This window comes from Vanellus vanellus, assembly GCF_965231255.1.
Source record: "Vanellus vanellus genome assembly, chromosome: 1".
In the NCBI taxonomy this organism is placed as follows: Eukaryota; Metazoa; Chordata; class Aves; order Charadriiformes; family Charadriidae; genus Vanellus; species Vanellus vanellus.
Window position 1 is genome coordinate 210,555,667 of NC_138905.1, and position 24,191 is coordinate 210,579,857.

Here is a 24,191-nt window from a genome sequence, read left to right on the forward strand (position 1 = left end):
GGAGGTAGGTCCCTCTCCAGGGCTCGTTATGCTTTAGGTGTAATTTGTCAGTTGCAGCACTTGCAGAAGAAAAGCTCCAGGGACACTGAAGCTGTCACCCTGCTGCCTGCATAGGAACCTGCAGCCAGGCTCCAGCAGCCTGGACCTGTGCTTCCCACAGCCCTGGGGCCACTCCGTCCAGATACAGCCCACGGGTACACGGCACCTCTGAAACATACACTGAAGAAAGCCCAGCAGAGCTGTTATGGGGAAACCCAGTTACCTTCCCCAGTTTCTGCTTTTAGCTCGCTCAAGCACAAAAGCTGAAACAAGTGGTGATGTGCAAAGCCCACGGTGCAGCCCCCGTGACACCAGCAGCTTTGGATTAGTATCTTGCTGGGTATCACATCACCTATTTCACACCGGTGGTGATTTGACAGCTCACAGGTATTTCACACACACACAAGCTGCTCCACTACATGTATGACATTGAAAGGTACCACATGTAGATTAGTTCTCAGCTGACCATTCTCCACAGCCCCACAAAGAGGACGACCTGTTGAACTGGCTGTGACACTCTTTCTTGGGTGAACTACAAAGTTAGTCATATTATTCTGACTTTTTTTTTTTTTCTCTAAAGCAGGAGCTCCAGAAAGCCCCATTAAAAGCCCCATTACATTTTCCCTAATAACATTTAGAAAAGCAGGTCCTATTTGCCAACCCTGCTGATGCATGGCCAAACACCAAGCGTGTTGCCACCAGCATGTTGCCACCAAGCGTGTTGTACGCTTGCAGGAACGCTGCATAAATCCAAACCTGTTTGAAATTCAGACTGAACCTTACTGTAGTTCAAAGAAAGTCAGAGTTTTATTTTTCCTCATATGCACGGCAACACAAGCCTGTACAAAGTGTCATCAAAAAGTCTGAACTTTTTTGAGAAAAGCTGTTTCACGTGAATTTTCCAGAATCAAAATGACACGTCGATTAGTTGCTCCAATAACAGCATAGTTTCAGCTACTTGATTCTGTTAGAGTTTTTTCTTTAGATCAGCATGACCTCCGCTAGCAAAAGTTTTGTCTTCCTATACACAGTTAGAGGCTATATTCAAGCTATCTCGCATTGCTCTCCTTGACCATTTAAGCAGATTGAGCTTCTCTCTCCCTGAATTGAAGGTTTGGCTTTGCAAAAGTAATTTTTAAAGCACTTTCCTGAATTCTTAACTACACGATCCCAAACAGACACTGTGTTCAGTTGAGTGCCCTGACACCCAACGGTTCCTGCATGTCCCCTCTCCCAGGTGCGCTGCTACCTGCAGGAGAAGATGCCTACTCCAGAGAGCTCCTACCACAGCGAAGCAGATTTGCCAACATGGCAGGGGGGGTCCACAGCCCGACAGTCCTGCCCAACACTGCTGGTTACCGCAAGGGCTCTGCTCTGCCCGTTATCTGCCATTATTTCCCAAAACACATCACCACACAAATCTCCTGCAGCCCTGGAAGCAAAGACTTGCTGCAGGAAAAGAAAGAACCTCCATCAGCACTGAACAAAATTAAAGGAAGGCAGAAGAACAGCCATAAATTGTGTTGGCGTTTCTCAGCAGCTCTGGGATTTCCTTTCCCTTCCTCTATGGAGATGAAAAAACAGTTCAGCCTCTTCTCTGCCTGGTAGCTCCTAGAGCCGACCTACTCAAACAACCCACACACGGTACAGGGAAGAGCCAGCACAGCCTGGCAATTAAACCTCAGCGAGGTAACACCACCCAATAAAAAACAACTGAAAAAAAAAAAAAAAAAGAGAAAGTAATGCTTTGCTTTTGCAAAAGAAGCTCAAAATAAAATGTGTACAAGCCCTTTTCCCCCTCAACTCTTTTTAGGTAAGAAAACCAGACAACTCATCAAACAGCAAAGGGATTAATCACCACCTGGTACCTCTCTGTAAAAAGTCTGTTCAGACACGACTGAGAATCTGACAACCCTCAGGGCTGATCTGTTCATATGAATGCCCAGGGAGCACTCCATGTCACGCTGGTTTTCTCTAATTTCTTCTCCTAATCTGTAACGAATAAAAGTGATGGGAGGGTGGCCCTACCTAGAACAAACTTGTTACGCACAGACAAACAAGAAGTACTCCTCATGACCCTGCCACTTCCAACAAGAGGGAACAGTTTTCACACCCAAAGTATGTAATTTAACTCACTGTCACGTTTTCAGAGGTGATGTGCAGCTGAAACTGTGGGAACAAAGCAGGACTTGCCCTGTCCTTGTGTTCAAACAGAAAAAATGGCATGAGAGGGATACTATGTATTAAGGCTTTGGTTTGGGACATTTTCCTGAAGAAAGAATGCACTTGAGCATGTGTTTCACTTTAATACTCTGCTTACATTCCCCCAAAGTCAACGGGACTCGAGTCCACGCTGTGTTGACTGAAGTGAGACTTTAGCCCATGCTTGAATACCTTTCTGTTGGTGTCTGATGCAATCGACTTGCCGAGCATCCAAGATAAAGAGAGAGCCATTTCCAAGAGTGTAAAAGGAAATCGGAATATTTTTAGAGCATTGCACTCAAATACCTTTTACTGAACAATGCAGCTTTTTAAAAATTAATAGCTGGAATATTTCTTTTTGCCCACGATGGCCACAGGGAAGTCAGCGTTAAAATCTTTGCAGACGTCTTCACAAATAGTTAATGTTGCTGCAAAAATTTCTCAACTAAGTTTAGGAAATTCTTTGAATAAACTCAACTCATCTGGTTGCAGAGAAGGCTGAAAAGACGACATCGGCTACAATACAACAGGTCATTTTTCTAACCTGTTTGAACAGATTGTCAGAGATTTTTTCCAAAGCTGAGGCTGGGACATGGTCTCTCAGAGCTGCCTCCTCTCTTGTGAAGGGTGCCTCCAAGAACACCCTGATCACACATAGCACAGAAAAATCTGAGCTCTTGTTTAGACTCCTAAATTCAGAGAGAAAAGATCTGCAGCCTAAGCCCATTTGTGTTTAAGCAGTGGGAAGACATAAATGAAATAGCAGTGTAGGACCCTAAATAACTCATTTGGTCTGGGCCCTTGGGACCCAAAGCCAGCAGATCTGGGGAGCTTCTCTGCATTGCCTTCAGTAAGCTCTCATTTTTAAGCAACTTCTACTTCATTTGATTTGACTCTTTATCTTGTCACCCCAGGCAGTGCACAAGACTTCGCCCTTCTCCACTGAAAATGCCAGCTTGCATACAGAAAAGAGGGTGAAGGATCTCTTTGCAACAGGGTTTTTGAGAAAAATCTTTACCAAATGGTTCTTTCAGATAAGTTTGAACCAACATGTTCAAAGGTGAGTGTCTAACACAGGCTCTTAGAAACCCATAGAGCAGTCACTGAAAGCCTCTGAGACAACAAAGTTAATGCATTTCCAAATAACGGGCCACCCCCCCAAAGGCTGTTACACTTCCAAAGAGCATGGAGTGCCGTGTGAGCATATTGTGGTGGACAAGACCGCTCAGGACAGATGTGGTCAAGCTCTTCAAACGCCTCTCACCCACATCTCTACCACCTGTGCAGATGGTGCAGGACCCAGCTGCAGCAGGAGCAGGCTCTGAGCATGGGAGACTTCCACAGAAAGCTCCAGTGAGGCCAGCATGGAAGGGGAAAATCCTCAACTGAGGGGCTTGTGCTGAGCTGCCCCATTTTGCTGTAGAAGAAGAAGAGCCCATGGGCCTTGGGGCACAGGATTACACAGCTTGGAGGACCCAAATGCAACTGCCCTGCCCAGGCCCCATCCACCCTTCCACGTACCTTCTGCAGTTTGTCTGCCTTCTCATAGTACCCCTCCAGCTCCTGCCGCAGCACGTGGTTCTCCTCGGATAGCATCTCTACCATCTGCTGTGCCCGCTCCACGATGGCGAAGGCGTCGGGCGTCAGCTGCTGGCCCAGTGGCATCGGTGGCTGGGCAGCAGCGGGGGCCAGCAGCGGTGGCAAGGTGCCCGGGAGCAGAGGGCCGCCAGAGGCGGTGGCCTGCGAGGACATGGGGCTGTGCTGCTGGGCTGGCGGCGGCGGGAAGGGCGGCTGGCATTGTCGGCTGCAGGGAAACACACAGGAGGAGGTGTTAGAGCCGCGCGCCCTCAAAATGCGTGCAGGAGCTTTCGCTTAATGACTGCATGGTTTATTAATAGGGTTACAACTGTACGGTCATGATTCCAGTCCTTAGTCACTCCTAAATACCAACAATCACAGCAGGGACCGGGTAAATTGTCTCCTCGCCTGCTCTTGACAGTGATGTATACATCTGGCATGAACGGATAAAGGAAGCATTGACTCGAAAATGGCATTTTTGCCTAGGTGCGCAGCTAATATTTCAGCAGCCAGCCAGCCTCTCCCTGCCCCCCCCTTGCCACAAACCCCACTGCTGAGAAGCATGAGCCAGCGGGCTTGAAGGAAACACAAGGGATGCATTACTCACCCTTCGAACACTGCTCCCTGCCTGGAGCGAGACCGACTGATCGGCCGAATTGGGAGGTTAAAGGAAGTGGTGTGAGCAAAGCAGCGTCCCCAAGCGGCTTTAGCAAGCGGCAAAGGGAAGGGCTGCTGCAGAGCTGCTGGAGGCACAGCCCTGGTCAATCACGGTGAGCCACGAAAGCCATCTTCCAGTGTGAGACCTCATTGTGTCACTCCCTGACTAACGGCATCCATCACCCACCAGGCTCATATCGCGGAAGGATAAGAAGCGAGCTGGTGGTGGACCTGCTTGTGGGCTAGGCTTTCTGACAGTGGGCGGCTCTTTAATCCACCCAAGTCACAATTTGCAATAGCTGGAGGATAACCCAGGAGGATGCCAGTGAGGGCAACCCTGTGGCTGCTGGCCAGGCAGGACCGGAGTCCCTCACTTCTATCCTGCATTTCAGCCCTGTGAGTTTGAGAAGGAAGACTGCCCCTGTTTCAAAAGGGGGAAATTCAGGCAGGGAGCAGCTCAAAGCTTGTCTGCACCGGACCCATCTCCATCCCTCCATCCACAGCACAGGCAGCCTTGGAGCCTCGGCCAGGCTGAGCAGCCCCACGCAGAGCCTCGCTGTGCACAGGCGGAGCCACTCCTCAGCCCAGATGTCAAAGTTATGAAACTTCTACACCACATTTGTCTAAGGGACTCAACCCAGACCATGTGGGACATCTGTGTCAGAGCCCAGTTTGGCTGGAAAATAAGCTGGCTGCTGGAGCCCACCTGAAGTCTGCAATCAAGTACCTTCTGAAAGTTGTATTTTAGCTTAACCACAAGCTATTAGGCTTGCTGTAGCTGTCACTGCCTTTACTTCTGTACCCTGTACGAGGCAGAAGACCTAACAAACACATGTATTTACACCATTTGGCCTCAAAGATCCATGAATGACAGACAATTTTATGTTATATGAATACATAATAAATATGATTACTGTTGCCTTCAGCACCTACACAAGCTTCTTAAAGCAGGGTTTTCAAAAGATCTCAGCAGTGGCCTAATTCTACTGATAATAACCCATCACTGTCTTCAACTGCAGCAGAACAAGATGAAAAGCGAAGGCAATTTTAAAGCCCTGCCCTAAAAGCGAACAGCGCTGTTCTAACAAGCTTGTCCCCACCAAGTCACACGATGGTGAGGAAAGCCAGCAATTCAGTCGTATCTTCTGTCCAACTAGAAGGAAAGCAAATTGGTCTCCACAGTCCCCCAGATGCAGCGCGCACACAGCCCCTCACTCCCATCCTGGCTCTCATGCTTTGCCTGATGCATCCACTGTGGCACAGAAAGGTATTGAAATGGAGCAATAACCAGCGATGAGCCCATTCCCAAATGCAAGCATGATCCTAACCTGCCTGGCAGCATAGACCCTGCTCCAGGGTCAGCAGCCTCAGGAGGAAGATCTCAGCCAAGCTTTGTGCAGCCAGCATTGGGAAAACCTGGGCTGAGCTCACCCTGGCCTCAAGACGGCTTTTATCTGCACAGCATAGGCTGTGTCTCCCCTGGTAAATTAAACATCCATGGAGGCAGCTCAGGAACACAGGAGAGGGGCTATTCCCTGCAGGCAGCTCCCAGGGCCAGGAGGGTTTGCTCTCAGCCCCAGGCATATTACTTCTCTGGCAGAGGTGCAGCTTAATGACTTAGGAGCTGAACATCTACTGAAAGTGGGTAAAACTTTCCAAAGGACAGTAAGGCAGGGAGGTGCTGTATGACACTTTACATATGGCCAACAAAACATAGAGTAATTTATAAAATCATAGACTGGTTTGGGTTGGAAAGGACCATTAAAGATCATCTAAGTCCAACTCCCATCTAAGTCACACCACCCCCACAGTGCCCCTTTCCTTCTGGTGCCCCAGCATGTAAAACCCAGCAAGGGATCCCACACCCATCATGGGACCAGAATAAGGTTTTGCTCGAAAATCTAAACAATAAAGGACATCATGAGCAAGGGGTGTCACTCATGATGCAGAAGATGCTCCACAAGTGTGCTCAAACTCAGGCAAGCACATGGCACCTCCTCAGTGCTGCTGACTGCCAGTCTGCACTTGCATGTTTTACCATGGCAATTAATTCAACCCAGTGTGAATGTTAGTCTTCACCAAAATAAAGGCCACAGCTGATTTTATGCAAGTAAAAGCCCATCTGTCTGGATAGTCATACCACTACAAAGACACAAATTTGCTACAGGTACAGATTTTCTCACTTCTTTATGGGAATAGCTTAGAGCAATATAATTAAATTGATCTCTGAATCTAAACCAGTGGAGATACAGTAATTTTTCTTTTTCATAATGAAGTAGTACAATTTTTGGTCGTAGATATACCCTTTAAACACTGGCAGGAACTCCTGACACCATGCTTTTGGGAAATCTCAACCTCCCATCAATTTAACCTTTTCCCATGCACTTTGGTCTGTCTAGCTTTACACTCCAGGGGGAGGAGAGATCACCGGGATCTCCACGTTCTTGAAGTACAAACCACTTGTTGAGCTACTAAAGACTTATACTCTGTAGCAGCAGAGTCTCAATAGCTGGGCCCACAACAGAAATTCTCCAAAGTGTTTTTCAGCTTAGAAAGTAAACTGGCAAAACTGACATTACATCTCTGAAACGAGTCTGTTCAACATAATGAACACATTTCTGACTTTCCTTTTACTTCCTTAATCTGTCCCAATTTAATTCTGACTAAGCCTACTGCAAAATCTCCAAGTGTATATGCAATAAAATCAACACAGCGATTCATACTAACAAATCAACATTTGTAGAAATAGGAGAGTTATAACATCAGCTTAGTTCACATCCAACCTCTCACGTAAAGCTCCAAAGAAACGAAGCAATCGGGATTATCCTGAGCTCCTTCGGACTTAGTAAAGAATGACATTCTCAAAATGCTTCTACTGTATTTTAAATGTTGATCTTACTCTGCATTAGAGTAGGTTAAAATCTTCCAGCCAAACACATTTTCATCGCAAATTGTCCTTCTTAAAAGCATGCAACTGTGGAACATTATGAGTTTTGGATATCTCTGCAACACCTCAGCTACATTTCTATGGAAAACATATTGTTTTGTTGCCATTATTGTAGAAGTAAGGCTCCTATATACTCTGCAATCCAATGGAAAGAAGGAAAAAAGAAAAAACTAAGGAAACCAGCTTTCAGAACAGCGAGCGCCATGCAGACAGTGAGCCTTTCAAGGGCTACCATGCTAGGGTCACCAGACTGCACTCTCTCTTTTAAGTGATGTATAGTTTATGATATATATAATGACTTGCTATATATAGCTTGCAATACAGTCTCTGCAGCAAAATACTTGACCATGGACTTCACTTCCATGAGAAAGCCCTCAGAATACAGCCAGGCCGCCCAAGCCCTCAGATTTAAGCAAGGTCTTAACACACCTCTTATACTGGAATGCCTGGGAGCAAGAATGACCAACACAGAGGAATTTTGGGGGGAATTTCTATGTAGGAATAAGAAACCCTGAGAGGACAATTAATGATAAAATCCATGTGCTGTTGACCAGCAGGAAATCATAATTGCTCAATAAAACAGGGCAGCATTAGGAAGTCATGAAATGAAAATGCTTGTAAAGGCTCTGGAAAGTTCAGCACTGCCCTGCCACAGGTACAATGCAGCTCTCCTCTATGTAGGGATGAAAATAGGGCAACGAGGGAAGGACTTTATTTCCAAAATACTATAGCATTTACATTCATGACTAAAATGCTCTCCTCCAACCTATTTAGCTCATCTTTCTCTGAACACTTTGCCTTTAGGACAGACTGGTCTATTTCATCCCTCAAAGACTCTTCCAAGGGACTCTATCTCACAACTTTCCACATCTACTGTGGATGCTCCAGCTGAGTCAGCAAAGAGAAAGAGGCATTTCTGGGGTGTGGATCTTTGAAGCTGCCTTAGGCTTTTAAAAAGTGCATGAAAGGTGCTTATTTCTGCCCACTGGCAGACTGGGAGTCTTAAGTTTGGATACTAACCTCAGACCCAGGTGTCTACCAGACCTCAACTATGATTTCTGCAGTCATGAAGCAGATTTCAAATGCTGTTCTTTCTAGCTGTGGATGACATCAGTGTTGTGACTATGTGGGAAAAAGACAGAGTCCCAGAGAGGTCAGTAAGCCCAGTCTGATGGTCATGGTGCAAGGAGACACAGTCATAGACCCATTATTAAATGCCGATAGAGCCAGAAATGGGAGACTTTCCATAGCCAAGATGTAGACCTCATGGTATCTACTGGCTTACTGAGTCAGCAACAGTTGCAGCACCTTGTAAACACAAAGGTTTATTTCAAAACCATTCTGCAGACTTGGACTCACATGTCCAGAATTCACTATTTTATTAGCGATGTTTGTTAGTGCTGGTAAGATCTGACCTGGCTTCTTCGGAGGATGATTACATCAAGATTTGCAGGGCAAAATTATCATCTGAAAAGACACACGCCATATTAAACATAACCTATGTAGTTAAGAGAGGGATGGGATACTGTATTTCTTCACAGGTATCCACTGAGAATAGATATTCTAAAGCCCAGCTCATTTTCAGCAAAGGAAAAGGTGCCTTCCTCACCCTCTGCACTCCTAGAGGAGCCAACCGGGATAATAACACAGAGGGTAAAGAGAAATGACACGGGCATCACCCAAGCCATGGGAATGGCTTCATTTCTCCTTCATTTCTTTTAATGAAAGGCAGATTAGACCAGAAGGAGAGGATACAAAGCTCTTCTGCAGGGCTGCCAGCATCCACATCAGCTGGAAGTGCAGCCTTCAACCCACGCTTGCACTTGGGCTATCCTCACAGAGAAACGCCAGCAGAAGTCAGCTTGGGTGTGACATCCCTCAGCTTGGCCACGCTGCCAGCACGCCAGCCTTCCTGCAGCGTCTCAGGGAGGAAAAGGAGCTCCTTGTTGTCCTCTCAGCAGCCACAGACATGTGGCTATATGAGTAAATATCAACAGGTTGTCTGAAAACAGCAGTAATGTGTGTGTATGGGGGTTAATACACAAATAACCAGGGAAGCCACAGACTATTCCAGCAGTTAAATATAGGCTTCTACATCCAGGCAGGGTGGAACTTTATGAGAGACATAAAAAAAAAAGGGATATCTTTAAAAACAGCCCAGATTTATTCTTCAGTTGCATGCCACCTTTTAAAATGCATGGAGTAAATCAGAATTAGAAGGTGCCTGCGTGACTGACTTCTGCCTGTAGCCATGATTGAATTCCCCTCACCAAGCAGTGGTGTTTCCAGATCAAGGCTTCATTTGCATTATACACGCTTTTTATTAATGGTGCGGAGAAAGAAATCATTCTGCATAAAAGACACCAGGATCTGACAAGGGCCACTGGGAGCAATGAAGAGGATTCATTGCACTGAGTGATCTGGATCACTGCTTAAGCAGGGCACGGAGAAACAATATGGACTTCAGCAGGTCCAAGGTCTTTCCCCCAGGAATAAATACAGCAAGCTACAGTAAAAGGGTGGGAAATCCTATCCTGGGCTGCAACTACCCTCGCATGCCTGACTGGATAACAAGCTGGATTGGGGGGGGGGGGGGGCTCCAGGGGTGCCAATGTCTGAAAGGGTAAGTGTTAATGAGCTACGTAAACGAGGAACATTGAGTCACATTGCAGAGATGATATTATATCTGATTAGCCTCTAGTTCAGCTGGTACTGCAATAGTGTCCAGGTTGGCTTTCCACAGTTAAAAAAGAGGTTTTGACAACAGTGAAATAATTACAGGGCTCCAGGTTCCATCTGTTTAAAGCATTAAAGGACCAACAGCACAGGGCTTCTCAGTGTATCTGACAAAGATATTGCAAAATCCCAACTGGTAACTAGAAAATACAGGCTAAAACTAAGATGCAGATCTGTGCCAGACATGGCAATTAGCTAGTGGAACAAGTCTGAAAGGGCCGTGATGGATTCTCCAGACACAGTGTTATAATCACGAGGACTGAATGTTTCACAAACTGACATTAATTCACAGGGTCGTGCAAAAGACCAGATTTGACTATTTCAAAACCCTTTTACCTGAGAAGCTGTGACTCTGAACATGAACTTAAGGAAAGTTAGCAAAGACACCATTCAGGAATAGCTGCACATCTAGGAAAGGAAAGGTTTTCTAAAGATTATTACACTTGGCCAACTTAAAGCATTCAGAAGTTGTGAGTCAGGGCCTCAAGCATCATGCAACTGGCTTAAAAATACTGATATTTTAAAACAGGAAAAAATATTGGTTACTTTTTATTTGCCTTCTGGTTTTTTGGCATTTTAAGCTTCAGGGTTCAAGCTGGTCTCTGCAATCACAATGTCCATAAAGCAGAGGCCACTAAGCCTAATTTATAATTATACTTATTTATAAATGCTGAGACTACCACATCATATAACTCTAGGAGGTCTTCAGGATAATACCAAGTGTTTTGAGATTTACAGTAAAGTTGTGAGATTTCACTGTGGTGATTATAAAGGCTACGATCCCTTTAAAACCAAACACATACAAAAAAAAAAAAAAAAGCCAAACCAAAAAAGCAAGTTAAGTGGCAGCTACAGTTATCCCAGCTACTTCAACAGCTCCCTGCCAGCATTCATGGGTTTCCAGCCACATTTCCATCAGCACACAGGGACTGGGGAGAAGTGGGGGATTGGTGACCCTACAGGTCTTTTCCGTCCCTGGTATCTGTGGGTGCTTCTTCCGGACCAACGCAGCTCTGTGCTTCTCTCTTTTCTGGAAGGTAGAAGCCTTTTGCACAGTCCCTGCCTGGAGGATATCAGGATGGATGGGCTGGGGAACACATACTGGCCAGAGAAAAGGAGATGCTGGGGTATATGAGATTCCCATCTGACCACAGGCAAAGCTCTGTTTCCATTTGCTTCCTTCCCAGGCCCTCCCAACGAGATGAAAGTTGGAATTTCTCACCTTGCTTGCTCCTCTAACAGAAAAAACAGCCTCTCCAAACTTTACTCTCCCATTAACCTTATGAAACCAGGCAGTCCCTGACCTTGACCTCTCTTATTGAGGTCCTCTGTCCCAGTCAGACATCCACCTGTGAGCCTCCCCAGCGCCCAGGTAGGGGCGGGAAGCAGTGAGCAACAGCAGAGGCACGGGAAGGTTTGCGCTTGGGAGCAGCCTGGCAGCGTAACACAGCTCCCAGCTCTCCTCCAGCAGTGCTCAGGGGCTGCAGCCCAGATGAGTCCTCTAGCAGAGATGGGGCTGACGTCCCCAGACAGGCAACCTGCCTTAACCCTCTCCATAGACAGAAATATTTGGGGCAGAGGCAATTTTGTGAAATCACATTTTAGCCATGCTCATTCCAGACCTGAGCAAGTCCATACCATGACGCAGTCCGAGATGCACACAGGAATGCACTGGAGCACGGCTACTGCTGAACTTGCTCTCACACAGATGGAGAAAGGGCAAGTGATGAGCACACTGGACTTACTGCCACTTCCTAAAAGCTTTTGTCACCCAAATATTCCCAGGTAACAGGGCCTTAAGTGGATCCTGCAGTCTCTGTGAGGCCAGTTATAAACTTGGATACAGCACAGGAGAAGAAACCAAACCAGTTCACACCAACTAAGAACAAGTCCACATAATGTCAGTGGCGGGTACTTCAGCGCTCCCAAGCAAAGTGAAAGGTTGACTTCCCTGGATCAAAAAATATCATAGAAAAAAGCCCAAGATGAGGATGAAGACATCCACTTCGCTGAGACCAAGAGGCTCGCTGTCTGACATCTCCTGCGCAGCCAAATGTGCCCCCAGCTGCAAGCACTGTGCAAAGCAATGGCACAAAGTACAGCCTGCAAGCGAGCAACTGTCCTGCAAGGGCTGATTACCGCCTCACATTTAGCCAGAAGGAACACGTAGGCAGGAAACATCCCCCAAAATCCAGGCACCACGCGAAAGGACCTACCTGAAGTCACCTTATAGAAAGCACAAGAGAGACCTCACACCTTAGATCAAACCTAGCTTGGATGAAATACCCTCCGAGCTATGTCAGCCTCCTAACCCACCCCTGGAAATGCATGCTGGAGTAGCCAGCAGGGATATTTGTGGAGCGAGAGGTATTCAGGTCCTTGCTGAGCTGCATGAAAGACACCACCCAAGACGTTTTAAGAAGTCTGCAAACCGCAGTGACTCTGCTCTGCCACGCTGCCAGTCCTCTGATGCACAATACATCCACTCAGTGCCCCTGCACCTGCCAGGACGGACATTTCTCCACTGTTATGCAAAGAAAACAGCACGCAGGGGTAGCAGGCATCCCCTCTGCAGTGTGATTTGGGGGGTTAAACTGTGCTGCCTTACCAGGAGTTAGTAGTAACCACCACCATAAAGCAGGGGGTTTCTCCCCACAGCTGCTGGGGTGATCCAGCAGCGCCTTGGGGTAAGACTAGGTGCTGGCCTGTGCTGCCAATGCAGAAAGCTGCACTGAAATCAAGGAGTTTCTCAGCATTAACCTTGCTGATCAAGCACCTGGGAAAGGTGTTGGAAGTGGCCCCAAAGGGTTTCCCACTCAACATCAGTACCGTTTCCAGTTAGCTGCAGCAGTGCATGCAGCACCCAGGTCTGCTTGCTTACATGGACTCAGCAGAACAGACTCTGTGGGTATTGAATCAGCATTTTCCAAGAGGGATAAAAAAAACCCAAACCAGCTCCTTTTCTGCGGGGATGAATCTGCTTGGAGCCGTAGATGTTTGTTAGCATGGCTGCGGAGAGCATGGCCCCAGCTCAGCCCTGTTGCCCTCAAGTTTGTATAGCTGTTTCTTAGCATAAACAGAGATTTTCGCTGAGCTCTTAAAAATATCATCTTGCTCTGAAAAAAATGCACAAACTCTGCACAGTGGTAGGCTGGTAATCAAAACGCACGTGTAGCTGAGGAAGGCCAGCGGCCCTCTGCTTGTCCCAACTGCCTTGCAACATTCATCACAGCGACACTCCAAATTCCTCCGCACCTTGACAACAAAACTTTCACAAACACTGAAAGGCAGAGCATTTACTCCCTCATTTCATGCCTTATGAATTTCAAAAAGGAAGAGCTGGGTCAGCTGTGCCACCTTTTTTCCATGCCTGCGCTGTGACAAAGTAAGTGCATGCAACTTAAGTCAACGCCGACAAAACCTTTGGGGATTTTGGGGTCAGGAGAGACCTAATGAGCCAGTTTGCAACTTGAAAGCCACCCACATTCACACCAGACAACTCCAGCCTTCCAAATCCAGCAAAATACTGTCCAGCAGGTCAAAAAGACGGGGATGAGACAGAGGAACACTTGTGTTTAGGTACAGTAAGAAAAGGGAAGGCCCTAACGTGCAGGTTCTCCTCTGGGCGCTGGGCAGGACCCGCACCGCTCGCAGGGATCAGCTCGCAGAGAGTAAATGCTCCGGATTATTTTTAATGCGCTTGGAATAAACCCGTGCTCATGGGGAGGCCTGGCACAAGGGGCCCAGTACTGCGAAAACCCCACGTGAGCTCTGTTGGGAAGATTTAAGTAGGGGCATAAGCGACGTATATGCTTTATATAGCCCTCTCAGAGATGGGGGTGCCACGCTGTGCCGGGGCGTGATGTCCCCACCATGTGCCTACGGCTGAAGCTCGCAGGGGCCACATCTACGTGAGGCACAAGCCCCGCAGAAGATGGCTCCTCCAGTGAGGGCAGGATCAGTCCCCTTCAGCAGACCCCCACTCCCACCCCTCTTGATGGCCATTACCTGCTGACCCCATACTCTGGGGGCGGCTGGTAGCGGACGAGGGCCACCTCCGTCCGGGTGGGCTGAGGGGCGGCGTAGGAGGCCTTGAGGACATCTTGCGCCGGCTGCTCGCCATAGAAGAGCCCGTGCTCCTGCGCCTTGCTGCCGGGGGCCGCTGCCTTGCCTTTGTAGGGGTACTCGGGTGGTGGGCCCCGCGGGTCCGTGGCCTTGGCGGGTGGTGGGGCCGCCTTGAAGCCCTTCCCACCCCCCGGGGCCGGGGGGTGCTGCTTGGCCCCATTCCTCTCCAGCGAGAGCTGCATGATCCTCTCGCTCAGCGAGCGGACATGGCCCTGCTTCAGCTCCTTCAGCGCCTCGTCCTTATGTGCCTGCCCACTGTTGGCCCGGTTCACTGTCGGCCTCCCCTCCGTCCTGGACTTCGGGCCGGACGCGCCATAAAATCCTGGTGGGGCGGCGGCAGCCGGCGGCGGTTGGCCTCGGAAAAACTGCGACTGGGCCTTGGCCTCCTCGTAGGTGGGGAGCTCCTCGGTGCCGTGCGGGGGCTGCGGGGCCCGGGGCTGCTTCTCCATCGCAGCACCGTCCCCCTGGTGCTCCTGCCCCTGCGGTTCCTGCCGCCCCGATGGCTGGACCATTGGCGGCTCTTCGGGCGCGAGGTTTTCTGCGGAAGAGAGAGTGCTGGCAGTGCTGTTGGAGGGGCCGGCGCTGCCCGTCGCCTGGTGCTGTATGGCCAGCAGGTTCATGTTCTCGCTGGGGTTGCCATACCTCAGCCGCTCCTGGATCAGGCGCTGCAGGACGGTGCCGGCTGCCACCTCCTCCGCCCCTCGCATCTCCGCCTCTGGGACCCGGCGGAAGCTGGGTGGGCGCAGGGTGCAGAGGGCCTCCTCAGCTGGGCAGGGAGAGAGACAGGCGGCCATTAGCTCTGCTGCCCAGGAGGTCTGATCCCCCCCCCCCGGCCCTTTTTCCCCTCCTACACCCCACAGCTGTGACCCCCTGCCCAGGGTGCACCCCAGGGGCAGTGCCCTGCCAGGGTCCCCCTGGGAGCAGAGGGGACATGACTGGAAGCAGCTAAAGGAGGCAGGGCACTGCTCCCTACTCATCCCCCCCACCCCAAATCATCCCTAATTCTGTTTGCAGTGACCCCTAAAAGCATATTCCCAGCCCCTTCCTGGCTCTCCTCTCCATAATACTCCATGTGCCCCATACCCACAGCACTGAACCCCTCCCCAGTCAACAGAGGGATGGACAATGTCACAGGGAAATCTGGTCTTTTCTAAAATAGACATGGAAATGGCAACGGAAATGGCAATGGAAATGGCAAAGAATATTTCGGTTCAGTTTGGTTGGAAGGAACCTACAATGATCACCTAGTCCAATTGCCTGACCACTTCAGGGCTGACCAAAAGTTAAAGCATGTTATTAAGGGCACTGTCCAAATGCCTCCTAAACACTGGCAGGCCTGGGGCATCGACCACCATTCTAGGAAGCCTGTTCTAGTGTTTGATCTCCGGCTGGGGATGCCCTGCATGGCTTACAAAGGCAGCCTGCATGGCAATACTAAATGAGATGCTGTATTTTTGATGGCCAAAGTTAGATGAGTCAAATCTCCTCCTAAGTGCACTGCCTGCCACAACAAAATAAAATGCAGACCGTGTCACAGAAAAACTGTGAAATGACACTGAAAATAAAAGTGTCCTAAAAGTGTAATTAAAGAATAATCTGTGCTCTGGCATCTTTCCCCGAAACTGCAATTTCCCTTCTGACCAATAATGCTATTTCTAAGGGAGTCATTACTGTTTAGTTACTGTCAATACTAACAACTAACTTGTAATTTTGCTGGGTGAGTACAAGGAAGGCACTACAGTCATACATGTAACACCAGCATTTTAAAAAGAGACAGATCAGCTACACAACCCTAACAGACTACTGAAGTCATTCAGAGGCAATTGTACCATTTTTGCACCATATACACAGCAGAGCTTGCCCGGTACTAAGCATCTAATGGCATATAACCACAGCTGGGAGGTTGGAATCCCTCCCTCCTGAAGCCCTCCTGCTGCACCCCTCCCAAACGTGGTCTAAGACATCTGCCTGAACAGTGCCTGAGCCCAGAGGGGTGCTCCTGAAAGACCCCAGTGCGGACAAAAGTGAGAATAAGCCTGCAGCTCTGGATAGAGTCCTCCCATGTCCCTAGGCAAAAGGAGGTGCTGTTTTCAGTTCAGTTTTTTGAGGTCATTCTTGGCAACTTTCTCTCTCCCTCCTGCTGTTTCCAATTCTCAGAGGAGTTTGTCAGAAGTACTTACATTTGTTTTTTGGCATTTGAAAGTAGTTAAAAAGCAAACTTTCTCTTGAGGTCTGGTATTTCCCTGAGGTTTCATCAGTTACTGCACATGCTGTGGGATAACTTACATACAACCCAGAGGAAGAAAAAAAAAAAAAAAAAAAGCCTTTGCCTCTTGACTACGAGAATAGGTCACTTCCACTAACAATTTTGCGGCAAAGCCTTAAAGCTGATTGTAGGGCTGGAGGGGAGAGAAGATTCCCAGGCTGTTTCCCTCCACGTCTGCCCTACGAGATACACTTCTCCTTCCCCTGAGACAAGGCTATCTGCCTGCCAGCTTGACTTGTTGGGGTTGCAGTCTTGCCACCAGCCTTCAGAGGGTCTGTCAACTCCCCGAGCTGGTGCTTAAGCCAACAAGATGCACAGACACACACACCTCCATCTACCCGTCTGCACAACAGCCAAGTGTCCATCTACTTCACAAGCACCTGCAGCTCTTACTGCTTTATTCATGTCACTGTGGTGCACGGAAGCCTCATCATACTGGACATTTTAGCAGACGTGAAATAAAAATCTCCCTAACGTATCAGAAAGCTCACCCTAACGTACCAGAAAGCTCACAGTTGACGTTGTCAGACTACACCTGAGATAAGCCTGATGAAAGTGGAAAAAGCCAACTCTGTATGGTCAGGACAGCTCTTTATCATAGACCTGAGGATTTTTACCCCCACGCTAGTCATCTGTTACCATCTTCATATCTGGGAGATGTATTTTAATCGCCTATGTTTGAAGTCCAAAAGGACCGACCACAGCGTGTCTTCCACAGGGCACCTTTGGTCCTGCTCCACTAGCAAAAAAGCTATGGATCTCAGTCCAGCTGTGCAGTGAAGGGCAACCATGCCCTGAAGGACAAGCAGAAATGTTGCATCCTCCGCAAGCATAAGTGACAAATGAAGGTGGGTCGTAACACTCAAGTCAAAGGCAACTCCTCTTTGACTCTATGGAGGATAGGGAGCTGGCCTTCAACTCTGTAAATATTATTTGTAAATGCTCTAACCTGCTCAATTTATGCTTCAGAAAAAAAAATGGAAATAAATATGGTGGATTCGTATGGAAATGCGGCCACCCGCTTACCAGCTTTTTCTTTGGCACTGATCGCTTCAGCTGTTAGCGGAGGAACTTCATGCCTGCCAGCGAATAACTGGTGATCCTGGTAAAGAAAGCCAGTGTCTTCCAGTACCTGGACTGGGCTGGTAGGCTTGTAACAAACAGATGTGGAGCCTGCAAGAAAGAAGAACAGGATGTCAGTAAATAAAATATCCAGAATGACAAAATATAAAGCCATGACTTATGCCAGAAGTCCAAAAAAATTTTCTTGAGCGTGGCTACGTGCCCAAGAAACCCTGCCAAGGCCACCGAGCAAATCACCTCTTCTGTCCTCACCACCCAAATAACACATTAGCTCTGAGGAACAAGAGGCAGCCACCGAGTCATCTCCCATGCACCACCCAGCCTGGCCTTCCAGGTCCCCAGTCCATGTACAAAGCAAGGCTGACACAGCCTGACTTAATAAGAGCTGACAGTGACAAGCTCACAAATCAAGGCACAGCCCTGGGACATGAACCCAACAGAGCCAGAGTAAAACTGAAAGACAGAGTGGGTAAAAAGAAGGGAAGATGGATAGGTGAGGACCCAGCCACTCATTCAGCAGGGCTAATGTCTGGGAAAGGCTTTGCCACAAAATCCGCTCATGAATAATAGTTCAGCAATACAGAAAATTGCTGAGACATAAAATACAGCCAACTCTATCAAGGGAGAGAGTTTATAAATCACTTTGTCCAGATGTTCTTAATGTGGTAAGAGAGGATGTAGCTGGAGGGCCATAGGAATGTGTCCGGCAGCCTGACTGCATAGGAGCCGCAGGCCTGAACTCCAGCATCCCACAGATATCGAGGGCTGGACTAGTCCCCCAGCCCCTTTCACAATCAGTGAGCAGGAACAAGCTCACCTGGCAACAACAGGGCTCATCCTAAATCTGCTCTCAGGGGTGGCTTTCTCCAGCAGTGCTTGTTTTAACAAGCTCATACAAAATGCATCACAGCAGTGTTAAGACAGGAATGACATTGGCTTGACCCCACAATTCAAGAAATACACAGACTGGAGAGGGTCCAAACGAAGGCCACAAAAATGATCAAAGGGCTGTAGGTACATGGAGAAGACAAAGGGCAATGGCTACAAGTTGCACTAAGAGAGGTTTTATCTTGACATAAGTAAGAAATTTTTTACAGTGAGAACAATCATTCTCTGGAACAACCATCCCAGTGACATGGTAGAGTCCCCATCACTGGAGGTTTTCCAGATGTGACTGGACAAGGTGCTAGATGATCTCCTCTAGGGTCCCCTTCCCACAGAAGGTTGGACCAGATGATCTTTTGAGGTCCCTTCCAACCTGGGCTGTTCTATGATTTCCCACTTCCTACTTATTTTTCTAAGCACTACCTCATTTTTGTAAAGAGAAGGCTCTTTGAGGTCCAAACCTTGGAGGTGAGCATCTCCCGGCCCTGGCTACCCTGTTGCAGTGGGGACACAGCAGAATCACTCTCTACTTACATCACCGGTTGCCACAGGTTTTAGACTAAAGGAATGGCTGTTGACTTCCAGCACTGACCACTGCTGAGGGACTTGCCTAAACAGGAGGTGGAGGGCTCGAAGTGGCACCAGTGGGGCATCCATCCATCAATCCCAGTGGGGCAAGAAGCCCATGAGCACAGGGACCATGAGCACTCTGCTCTGCAGGAAAAACTATTAGCCATGGATGACCTGGACTTATTAATCCTGACTGCTTGGTTTGCGCTCAGCCAACTGCGTGCTCACCAGCATATATCACATGAGGAGGTTGCTTTGCTCTCCTCCTTACGTACAGGTCATCACTAACCCCACACCCGTACGTAGTGCAAGGCAGCAGGGGGGTAGCGAGGGGCAGGATCCAGCCCATCTTCTCTACAGGCATGAAGATACTATTTTCTTCTGTGCCCGGAGGAGAGGAAATAAGCATTTCTGCGAAATGTTAATGAATTCATCACTTTACCATTCATATTATGCATGAATGTGTATAGCGGTTTTCTATATTTAGAGAGCAAGAGAGAAAGATTGCTCACTTGAGTAGATCTAAGCCGAAACTGTTTCTGAAAATAAGTATGGTAGACTGGTCTGGAATTTATGCTGATACAGACTCAAGAAAAATCTCAAGTACCCTAATTTTCAGCCTTATTACCCTCTTCTGGCCCAGAATAGCATTAAAGACACCCTTCACTGCTCCTCCACACACGGTCCTGCCGTGGAATCAGGAATCCTGTATGGAACAGGGGAGTTTGGAGCCCAGGCTTATTTTATGAATAAAAGGTGGATTGGGGTGAAACAAAGAAAATCCACACACCCAAGGAAGACGGTTTCAGGCATTACAGGAGACCTGAACAGCCAGCAGCTACCAGCTCAGCCTCACCACTCACCAAAAAGAATTAAAAAGAAATAAACGGTTACTAAAATTCTACGCTCGCCTTCTGCATTTCGAGTCTGTAGGCATCCTTGGGTCATGGTTTCAAATTTTCTGAGATGCAAAATGGAGAATAAAGACTTGTTTTTTCTGTAATAAGAGAAGAAATTCTCACCTAACCACTTGTCTTTGGGGGCTGTGGCCATGGCAAAACAATAATGTACTCAAATCAGGACTGGTAAATGCTGGCATCTGCCAAACTGCTCAGTTTCCGATCTCCAGTATACCAGAGTCAAAACCAAGTAGCTCCGACCCAGACAGAAACTACTGCACTTTGCTGTACCCGTGTTGATGCTTTATCTTCATAACATGATGTAACAATGCTTTATGATGTTAAAAATGATGTCATGATGTTTTACATTGGTTCACAGTAGGTTTTAATAAAACGTCAGCTGTAATTGGCACAGAAAGCCAGTTTATGTGTAAAACAGATAACAGCTGATGAAAGATCAGTTCTTGGCACATGGCCACGATCCAGATCACTGGCAATAACACAACGCTTGAAAGCTTAGTGAAGACTCACGAGCCACTTGGACCAAGGGACGAGCCTTTTTTCTTTCCCCTCCTTGGTGTCACCGGAGCCTCCTAAATGCCAGCTCCCCTCTCCAGGACAGGGTTTGCTACACCCAGCTCTGCAGGGGTGAAAGGTGCCCATCCAATGCTCAGGCACACGCTCCTTCCCCAAACCTCCCATTCTTCTACAATGCTCATCAAAAAACCAATTTTCAGCCCGATAACTGTATCCCAGTGCCAGAGCAGCGGTGCCCAAGGGTCACAGGTAAGCAGCTGGTTGAGGGCACTAGGATGGGCACCATCACCCCTCCAAGGATGTGTCCTCAGGGAAGGGCTTTCTACCCACATCGAGCCTAAACCTCCCAAGCTACAAACCACAGTTGCCACCGTGTTTTGTCACTGCTGAGCTGTGGCCCCTTCTCTCCCCCCGCCAAAGCCAACCCAGCTCCCGCATGCCAGGATGCAGCCCACCCAATAGACTTTTTTTTTTTTAAAGATAAACATGCATCACGCCATACAGAAGCAGATACATTATCCTGAAGGGTTACTACGCGGCAGTGCAATTCATTTGAAGATTCAGAACTATTTCAATGAATCATTTGCAAAGATTAACACCAGACAGTCAGCAAGGACCCAGAGACAGAGGAGCAACCCTTAAGTATTTCCTGTTTCTGATGTGGTTTTGGTCTGGTTTTGAGAAAGATCTAAAGAAAAACCTCATAGGAAGCTCATTGCCGCAACATTACAGGAAAGCCACAGTTTCAGAGCAATAACAGCATCCCCAAGAAGCAGATTTCCTCCTCAAATAAATACTTGGAGAAGATGGTTTTCTTACATCCAAACTGTACTACTACTCTTGCCTCCAGTAAAACACCAAAAAAACGCTCGTTAGGCAAAGACGGTTTGCTGCTATTTAAAGGCAACACCTCAAGGCATGACCCAGGTGATGAGTTTCTGCATCGCACCCCGCTGCCCGCCTGGGTACCGCTCTGCGGCTGCCTGCGGCACAGCCCGCGCTGCCGGCACGTACGGCTCCTCCTCTGCCACCCAGAAGCCACCCAGCCAAACGAAAACACAGAGCTGTCCTCCAAAAAAGCCTCTTCCAATTTGTACCCTACTGACCGAGCGGTTCAAAAGAGACCGAGGCATTTCAAATACCATCCAAAGCAATCATCTGAAATTAAAAAGTAAGTCAGGCGGCTTTACACTTTCCTATAAACTCTGCCGCGGTTTGTAAGGGAGATCCAAAAATGACAGAACAAAAATGACATCGTTTCCAGGTCCCGATCTGTCCTTCTGTCTCATAGCCAAGCCAGAAAGGAGTATAAATACCTTATTCCACATTTAAAATATTTTCTCTGCCCTGTCACTGCATAAAAATCACAGGTCAACAAGAAAGGAAAATAATTATTTACGGGAAATAACAAAAGGACCATCGAAGTGCTCCAGGGTCCCAGGGGCTGCCTGAAGGCTGTGCCATGAATTCTTCGGGGTGGACCCATCAGTCCCTCCAATGGGTCACCCTCCATGGAGGCTGGACGCCCCTCCATGTGCATCCTGGCCCATGAACCCTAGCTTCTCCCACAAGCATCAGCCCAGTTTCGAGAGGGGGGGGGATTGCCGTACCTCAGCCACACATCTGCACCGCCCTCCCAAGGCTGGGAGACAGATTTGAGTTTCCTTCAGCTCAGAAAAAACTAATTCACGTGTCCCATTTCTTGGTCTACCTACAAAAAGGAGCCGCCGCTTCCAACAGCGTTGCAAAGGATGCTCTCGGTACCGCTGGCAGCTCCTCTCTGGCAGCACTGGGACTCCTTTGCAGTCCCAGCTCCAGTGAAGAGCAGGGGCTCAGACACACATTGGCAATTGTTTCCTATCGGCAGCTCCCCAGCTGATGTGCAGGTTTTCTAAGTCACTTCTGGGGTGGCTGACTCACTCCTGCACCCCGTAATTCTGCTTGAGAGGCTCACAGCCACTGCCAGGGCTCCCGCACCCCGCGAGGACTGAACAAGCATCACTGATATTATTTTCACAGGAGCAGAGCAACAACTTGCAGAACAGAAATCCAAGCCACATAACGCACACCAGATGTGAGTGAGCAGCACCTCTCATTTCCCACATGAAAGCTGAAGATCTACCACATCTGAGCTGGGAGAAGCCTCACCCCTGCGCCTGGCAGGAGTCACCAGACCGAGCCCCCTCTCCACAGCTCCGGGCTCTGGGGAAAGAAATCCTCATCCCAGTATGAGCTCCAGGATCCCCGTTCTGCTATTCCCTTGCTCGAGAAGAGCTCCTGGAGTCTCCCCATCCTGGGTAACTGTCATTTCACTCTCCAAAAAATGCCTTGTCCAAGAAAGCGCTCGCAAGACTAATGAGAAAAGGCGATGGAGGCAGCCAAACCCCGTCCCTCCCAAGGAGTCATGCTAACACATCCAAATTTAACTGCCTACAAGGATGAACACTTTCTGTGAAACTTCAGCCTCGCGCGCTTATTTTCATATACGCTTCCCCTCAGCAAAAACCAAAGCGGACGAGCAAAAAAGAGACGAGTGAAGCGAAGCAAAGGCGCCTTGAAAATGGCTCCTGAACCTGGCAGGAGATCAGATGGATACTGGAAAAAGCGGAGCCAAGTCTGCCTGCCCGGGAGATCCCCCACGGATGCCCGCGCTTCCCAATGGAAATCAGGTACGCGGGCATGTGGGGGCAAACGGTGCCCGTCACAGCTCTTCCATCTCGGACTGTTGCAGGTTTTATAGCGTCAGAATAATCCGCTGGCTTTTTCCCCCCCGTTGCGGGCTCACTCCCAGAGGAGAGGCAGGATGCAGGCAGGGTATCTCCATCGCAGCGCCAGCTGCTGAGCATCAACCCAACACAGGAAGAGATGCATGTTCCTTAGGTGGCTGCGCTAAGCTTTGCACAAATGTGTGCATTTTTAAGGCCTCTATATATTATAACTATGAATTTGCCTCTGCAGTTCTAACCTTGAGTCTACAGTACGCAGCCAGCCCAAATTTATTCAAATAATTGAATCAATAATTGAAATTTCTACTTTGATCAAAGCGCCAGTGGCACAATGACAACTCATGTCAGCGTTGCCGCTCTGAGATAAAAGGGTAAGTATTATTCAGAGCTGAAAGTAAGGGAAGAAACTCTCGGTAAAAGAGTGAAATACAAAGGCTGCCATGCAGCTCACGAGTGAGACAACGGTTCTGCTACAGCCGCGCCGCTTGTCAGCACAGCGCAACGAAGGGTCTGCAGACATTTTTCACTACACCATAAATAACATAAATAAACGCCATAAAAAACTCCAAGATAAAAATTCATCATGTAAATTCTTAGGGAGGGATTTTTTTTTTTCCACTGGGAGAAAAAAAAAATAAATCCTAAATGAACCAGCTACAACATAGAGAAAAGACACTCGCAAAGCAGGAGTTTAAACTATGATTAACTCTGCTGTACTTAAAGCCTTTAAAAATGATCACATTACAGAAAAGCACTGGCACGATCTGTGTCACTGGGATATTTAAGCCCTTCCATTAATTAACCAGATGTGAAATCGGACCTAGGACTGCAGATCGTTCAGTCTAGTTCCTCGTTACTTCGAGCAACCATATTATAAAACTCTCTTCTTGAACTGAATAAACAGTATCTGAAGAAGAGGATCTTTTTTTTTTTTGCCCCGT

At 48.2% G+C, this 24,191-nt stretch overlaps 1 protein-coding gene across 1 annotated transcript in view; it reads right to left on the minus strand.

Moving 5' to 3' along the window:
• AMOTL1 (angiomotin like 1) overlaps positions 1-24,191 on the minus strand; it is a 58,272-nt gene that overhangs the window by 29,141 nt on the left and 4,940 nt on the right. The window contains exons 2-4 of the mRNA XM_082486781.1: positions 17,577-17,723; positions 14,168-15,050; positions 3,763-4,045 (exon numbers count right to left, since the gene is read on the minus strand). Coding sequence (XP_082342907.1) covers positions 3,763-4,045; positions 14,168-15,050; positions 17,577-17,723 — 1,313 coding nt within the window. The remainder of the gene's footprint in view (positions 1-3,762; positions 4,046-14,167; positions 15,051-17,576; positions 17,724-24,191) is intronic.